The following is a 7,607-nucleotide window of genomic DNA, read 5'->3' on the forward strand; positions in this document are numbered from 1 at the left end:
TAAGCACAAATCAAAATAGCCTTGACTTTTCCTTCAAAACTCAAAGAAAGATTCAAAGGTTTTTGTTATAAAGATGGCAACACATATGCCAACAACATGTAGCACTAATGTTTTCTCAAATAATCAATTATTCTCTTGTCTGTATATAAGTGACAAAGGAAGATTGAAGTGCTCGAAAAGTTAATGAAATAGCAATACTAAATGTTCAATTAAGTACTTATAAAGTTATAGAATATTTCGTTCCAAGTGTCAGGAACTCCAGCTAAACACCAATGACTACAATCCATTCCTGTTCTTCCAACAAGCCCATAAATTGCAGGATGTCCATCTTTACGCAATAGGCAAAGATTCGTGACATCAAGCAATGTCACTGGCTTCTCAATTGTGGCTAACACTTTCTTAAGCACTGTCAATGCTGGGGGCAAACCTCCAGGATATATCGAACCACTTACTGGTTGCCTTTGCCCTAAGCAAGTTTTTACTCCTGGTTGATTCCAATCGGTACCACTGTTGGATTCACGAAGAAAAAATAGCATGAAATGATCAAATATAAAATTCAGTTCTTGCATGACGAATTAGATTGCTTTAATTAGTCTTTGACATCATACATACATACATACATATGTGTGTGTGTATATATAGACACACACAATGAATGACATATGAATTGTTAAACTAATATGGTAATAGATCTTGAGATTAATTTGAAAGATGGTTATCTAACTTTCACTTATTATATTAAAGTAAAAAATAAACTAATTTTTGTAATGGAAAAATAATTTAACCATGTCTATATAAAATGTCAAAAAATGTAGAATAGTATCTTAGAAAGACAAGCAGAACTTCACTTCAGCAACCTAAAAATAAAATGTTTTTTTTTACCCACGTAAAATATAAAGAACGCATGATATGCCACATGGTAAAATATGTGAGCATTATGTTAGATTAGAAGACAAGTTTTGAAAATTTTAAGTGGTTCTACAAGTTATGCTAGGTGAATTGTAATGTGATTAATTATAGTTACATTACAATTTTATACATCTGGTAGTTTAGCTGTGTTTTTTGTAGCGAAATTAATTAGTAGTTGCTGGCATTCTGTACTGCGAATGACATATACAAATATAAGTATAGTTGAGTTATTATTTTCATTACAAAAATAAATTTTATGATTTTATTATAATAAAGTAAAAATCGAATGACTATCCAGGAAACTTTGTCCTAGATCTAAGGAAAAAGAGAGAAAGGATTTATTAGATCTTGAGAAGTTAATCCTAGTAAAATTAGACCTAATCATGCTAACTCTTAATTGGTCAAACTTTGTAGCACTTACTTGTAATGTGATGGGGAAATTCCTTGAAAGAACACCATAGTTTTTGCAGGATTAATGTTGGTGTCAATCCACTTAGCCCATGTATATAAAGCTCTCTCAAAAGCAACCACACGATCCATGTCTTTATAGTATTGGCCACCTATTTCAATGTAATCCCATCTGCAAAATAAAAAGCGACAGAGTGAGGATGTGATGTTTTTTATTTTCAATTGTGTTGTGCTAAAATGAGAAGGATTAATATATCGCCAATCCCTTAAACTTTTCATTAACTTTTATTTAAACACTCAAATTATGACTTGATCCAATTGAGCGCCTGAACACATGATCTTATCAGACACTCTCAATTCAAATAATATTGGAAGAACCTTTTTGCGTGCTTTCAAACGTCTATTAGGTAGTTAAATTAACCATATAAAATAGGTCATCTCCTTTAATTATAAGCACCAACCTCAACTGGAACAAGTCTAAGGTTTTACAGCTTATTGAGGCCAATGCATATAATTAAAGGAGGTGATATATTTTAAGTGGTTAACTTATCTACGTAATGGACACTTAATAACATGCACAAAACAAATTCCAAAATTTAAATCAAAAGTATCTAATAGAAACACTTTATTCATGTTTTTACGTGCTCAATTGAAACAAACAAAGTGTAATTCGAGTGTATAAAAGAAATTTATTAGCGGATTATCTGTATATTAAGCAAAATGAAAATGAGGAAGTAGTCAGAGCTAACGGTTGAGAGGCTCCTCTGCGGTTCCACCAATGCCAAGTGTTGAATATGAGCATGTCAATTCCATTCCACAATTTGCCACCTTCAATTGAGTCCAGTTTTAAGATTCTGCCCTTTTCTTCCCTCGCAACATCGACCAAATACACACTCCGATCTAACATCACGTCGATTCCAAAATCCTGAAAATAAAATATGTTTGTTAGCTTAACGATTTAAATTGAGTTTAAGTGCAATACAAATGGTTCAATGGAAGCAAAAATTTTCAAGAACATTTGAAACAAACCATTTCGGAGCATAAGAGTCATTCTAAATAGTGTTCAATCGATTACGTGTTAATCAATATTCGATGGAAGAAAAGAAAATCCATACTAGGGAAGGATGCACCACAAAAGAGGGTGTGCTTCACGTTACGATGTTTTGGTTTAGTGTTACATAATTTTAGGACATACATTTGTATTAGGTTTGCACCACATTCTAAAGAGGAGTTATAAATGCTATGGTACGTATTCTACTTTTATTGGTTTAAAATTATAGATCTGTATGCGCAAAACTTGGTAAAATCTTGCAAATAGGACATGATCTTGGAAGTTGGCACTTGTAACATGTGCTTCTAGGTTCACATTTGCTCCAACTATTGCTAGTTCAATCGAAGACGACAATTTCTGTTACATAAGATAGGTGGATCTTCCACTAAAAGAGCCAAATCCTTCATTATCAGAAAGTGGACTTACACTAAAGAGGCAAATGTGACAGCACAAACTTGGAACCTGATTCTTTTTTTTCCTACTATTAATTTCATTGATCGTACCATAATTTTGAGTACAAAGTAAGAGGATGTTTGGCTAAGCCTAAGCCGGTCAAATTAGCTTATAAGCACTTTTTGTTTTGTTATGCGTTTGATGAATACTAAAGTACTTATAAGTTAAAGTCAGTCAAAATTCATAAGTTGGTCATCCCCAACCTATTACTTTTCAGATAAATACTTTTGATTTGAGCAAGTATTTTACTACAGTATTTTATCTAATTCACAAAATATTTTTCTCAAAACAAAAATCGTCACTTCCTCTTCACTCTATATCGCCCATTCCTCTTTTTCCTTACACGGATACTTTAAATTTATGTTATTATTTTTTACAAATAATTTAAGGACATTTTAGTCATTCTAACAAAAAAGTAGCTTATCAACACTTTTTTACCAAACACGTCAACTTCTTATTATTCCCTCCATCTCATTTATATGAAAGTGTTTAACTTGCCGCGAAGTTTAAGAAATAAAGAAAGACTTTTGAAACTTGTGGTCTAAATCAAATAAATTGGTGTGACTAGATTCATTTCATAAAGTTGAATTGTTATTAAATATAGAATGTGTCATTCTTTTTTAAACTAACTAAAAAGGAAAAGTGTCATATAAATTGGAACGGATGGAGTAATAATTTCAACACTTCTATCCGAATACGTAACTAATAGCCTGTTTGGCCAAACTTCTAAAATCAGCTTATTTTAAAAAGTGTTTTTTCCAAAAGGACTTTTCAAAAAAGTGTTTTTTGGCTAAAAACAGTTTGTGTTTGGCCAATTAATTTAAAAAGTACTTTTGAGCAGCGATTAGTATTTGGCCAAGCTTTTAAAAAGTGCTTCTAAGTGTATTTTTCTCAAAAGTACTTTTCAAAAAAGTGTTTTTGGGCAAAAGCTATTTTTTTAGCTTCTGAAAACTGCTTCGACTACTCCCCAAAAGCACTTATTTTCCCCCAAAAGCTTGGTCAAACACCTCACTTTTTTAAAATAAGCACTTATTGAAAAAATAAATACTTTTGGGAGAAAAATAAACTTGGCCAAACAGGCTATAATTTATTTATAATCAGTTTCTGCATTTAAAAATATTTTGAATACCTAAACCTTATCAGCTATTTTGCAATCAGTTAATTCAGACGGGCTCTAAGTCGCAAATATGTATGTAGGGAAAATGATAAAGAAAAATTACCAAGAAGGTGAATATAGAGACATCGCCAACTCTGGTTGCATTGTATTTGGTTTTAGGGACTGATGTGTAAAGAAGGCATACAAGTGATTGCCATTGGTTTCGACTGAGAGAATCTCCTACAAACATTATGCTTTTACCTTTGAATTTCTGCATGAATGCCCGCCCATCAAATCTGCATAATAAGAAGAACAAAAAATTAATGAGTGGGGTTTTCATCCGCTTTAATTTAATTAACAAAGATAATAGGATGAAAAGCTTGCTTTATTTAGTTGTATGTGTAGTTGTTTAACATTGGTTTTGTAACACCTTGTTTGGATGGATGTCATGTATTGTTTCATAATATATCATATTGTATTGTATTATAGTGTGCGGTATTATTTTAATGAATACAATATTTGAATAGATTGTATTGTTTTCCATCGTTTCGTAATGCCAAATACTAGCAATAAGATGAGTAAGCTTATAATTTTAACAAAATAAAAAAGGAAGAATATGGGGTAGAGTCACTAGGTAAGGAAAAGGGTAAGCGGAATTATTAAATAATAAGTAACACGAAGATGAGAAAAGAAATAAGGTAATAACAACGCGATCACACCAAGTCGATCGTTAAATAAAATGATATTTTTCATCATTACGTAACAACAGAGATTTAACAATACCATACAGTAAAATTTAAGTAACAATAAAAATAAATATTACATTTAAAGTAACAATACCATACCTACAATATAATAAATGTTTGATTATCATTGTGATTGGGCCATAGATGCATTTAATTTTCACAAAATTATGACTGTTCTAGTAAAAAAAGATAAAATGTTTGTGTCAATAAGTTACAATTCAAATTACAGTACCATGAGATCACATCAGAACGAGATCAACTAAGTGAAACAAAAGTCAAGATTTTCCATAACTTGGTTTAATTAATATTCCAAAGCTAATTAAGTTTATAGTGACAGTTCAGCCACCATAATGAAATGATTATTTTTACAACTGGAAATCTGACAAAAAGTGAGAGGGGAGGACCCTACACCTTGTAAAAGTAGTTTTAAAGAGCAACAGGGAACAAACATCCTAGACCCCCAACACTGGCTCCCTGACATTGTTTAACAAATTTTATTATTTTCTAATTATTTGCACATGGGAGGTAGGATCTATGTAAGATATCTTTCGCCTTGCAGTATGTTACAACTTTCATGTGTGGTAATCTCCTATCAAATTGCCAATTAGACTTAGGGATCTGAAGTCTATTTTAAACAGAACATGTCTAGATATTGATCTTCATCGAGTGGTCAAGGTCTTAATTGGTTTCTCCATTCTTTGATGTTTTTCTTATCACTTTTTAGGAATTATATAATATATCACACCTTTCACAATCACATGGTACAATTTTAGATCAAGAACTAATCTTTATTGTAAGTAAAGATGACAATATTAACTCATGAAAATATGACTCACATAATTTGTTTAATGGGCATATTTTAATACCGAGTCAGTTTGGGACCAAGAATACATCTTTACTGTAGAAACCCCAAAAATAGATATGATTGAAATAAATCAAACAACAGGGTGACATCATTTGCCCTCTGCAAGCAATAAAACTGAAAAACACCCGTGTGGTAACAATGATGCCAATTCTGACGTTTCCGAACGTAGTCAAACATTTTAGAACAAATTCAATTTGTTAAAATGATTAATAGTAGTATTAAACACTTGACAATAATGACTGGGGGAAAAGCGGACCAATTTTGGGGGGATAAACAGAGAAATGAATGAGAGTCAATTACACCATTTGTGGTTATGGTGGCATGGAGGAATGGATTTCTCTAGGTATGGATTTAAACTCTGAAAATGAAAAGGAAAAAAAATTAATAGGAAGCTCTTCTCCTTTGATGGGTTTTAAGCCGTGCAAATTTAAATTAATCGGAACACCAAATCGAGTATCGCACACCAATGTGACGATAAGAACAACAACATACCCAAAGATAATTCTATAAGTGGAGTTTGAAAGAATAAGATGTACGCAGATCTTACTCCTACTTTTGTGGAATAGAGAGGGGGTTTCCGATAGATATCGCACACCAACATAAAATTTAAAAAAGGAAAGATCAATTAGAGGCAGAGCAAAGATTGTATTGTGGGCTTCGAGATTCCCCATTCAGAAATCATTATCAAAGCTGCCAATTTTCTGGCGGTGGTCACGGGTCACCATACAATTACAAACATTTATTCCACACCTCAAATGCCCCCTCCTCCATCTATTCTTTCAAAAATCTTCCCTCTAATCTCCATCACTTTCACAAATCATTGCACATTACATATATACATAGATTGTAATTAAACATCTTTAGAATAGAAAGATTCAAAAACAAGAATCAAATAACATTATTTGCAGAATGAGAGTCTTGAAATAACAATAAAGTTATCTTGGTCTAACTTATATGTCACGGGTTCGAGCCATGAAAGCAATCACTAATTTTTGCATTACGTAGACTATCTACATCACACCCCTTGAGGTGCCGCCCTTTCCTGAACACTGTCAATGCGAGATATTTTGTGCACCGGACTTTTTTTTTTATATAACATTCTATGTAAGTTTTATTTCAAAAACCATACACTAGTAAACAAGAAAACATGAATTAGCTAGTGACTAACAGATTTTATAGCTAAACAACAAAATTCGCCCCTAATTCATATAGTGACGGATTCTCAACTGATTATCAAAACTACAAGCAATCCAATGATAGATCAACAACGTTTTGTAGCTAATTTTAATTTATCATTTTTTTAGTGATAGAGATATGGAGTTATTAGAATTACCTCTTTAAGGAGCAGCCATGGGGTTGCCATCTGTACTTAAGGTAATCTCGATCAGGTCGACCATTCCTTTGACAATTGAATTCATGTTCAATGAAAGGACACTGTGTTGAGTTGTAAAGAGGATATGTTTCATCTTCAACCCAACTTCCTTCAAAATAGTTGCAACTCTGCTTTGGATTATAAGTTGGATTTGCATTTGCATTTGAATGGTGAAGAAGCAGCACAAAAAGACTTGTTAAAATACCAATGAAGCCCATGGCTGCTAATTAATCTTGGAGAAGAATTGCCTCTTTTTTTGCTACTTGTCTGTTTCTCTATGCCGTTTAATATGAGTGTTTCTGTCTGTATATGTATGTGCTCACGAATTGTTAGATTGCTAAGATCTAGGAAGAGAGAAAGATTGTTTAAATATCACTAACTTTTTCTGAAAAGCAAGTGAGATTTACGTATGAGTAAGTTAAAAATTGTCAGAAAGAAAAGGTTTTCACATTTTTGCACATATTTGACCACGGTAGATACCGCAAGGGATGCGGCATGGATAAATAAGATTTTTTTACCTTGAGAAAAGACATCATTTGACTTCGAACTCGGCGACGAAAACTTAGTTTAAGAACTAAACTTAAGTTGTATTTATTCTGCCCCCCTTAACAACTTTCAAGTTAATTAAATATAAAAAATACGGGTGACGCAAGAAAGTGTGTTGACTTTCTCAAAAGCGCGTGGAAGGGAAAAAAAATATCAAAAAT

General features: G+C 32.4%; 1 protein-coding gene across 1 annotated transcript; it reads right to left on the minus strand.

Moving 5' to 3' along the window:
• LOC132029699 (protein trichome birefringence-like 41) lies at positions 1-7,294 on the minus strand. Its single transcript, XM_059419026.1, has 5 exons — positions 6,862-7,294; positions 4,042-4,213; positions 2,067-2,242; positions 1,331-1,489; positions 1-507 (listed from the first exon to the last, which is right to left on the minus strand). Exons 1-5 carry the CDS (start codon positions 7,116-7,118, stop codon positions 210-212), a joined length of 1,062 nt encoding a protein of 353 aa, XP_059275009.1. The 5' UTR covers positions 7,119-7,294; the 3' UTR covers positions 1-209.
• Positions 7,295-7,607: the final 313 nt, after the last annotated feature.

This window comes from Lycium ferocissimum, chromosome 9 (genome assembly GCF_029784015.1).
Source record: "Lycium ferocissimum isolate CSIRO_LF1 chromosome 9, AGI_CSIRO_Lferr_CH_V1, whole genome shotgun sequence".
Taxonomy (NCBI): Eukaryota; Viridiplantae; Streptophyta; class Magnoliopsida; order Solanales; family Solanaceae; genus Lycium; species Lycium ferocissimum.

Excerpts from the sequence above, each read along its gene's own strand:
- LOC132029699 (XM_059419026.1), bottom strand. The coding sequence starts at position 7,118 with ATGGGCTTCATTGGTATTTTAACAAGTCTTTTTGTGCTGCTTCTTCAC. Across the intron at positions 4,214-6,861 it reads CATGGCTGCTCCTTAAAGAG|ATTTGATGGGCGGGCATTCA; the intron begins GTAATTCTAATA and ends CTTATTATGCAG. Across the intron at positions 1,490-2,066 it reads CGCAGAGGAGCCTCTCAACC|ATGGGATTACATTGAAATAG; the intron begins GTTAGCTCTGAC and ends TTTATTTTGCAG.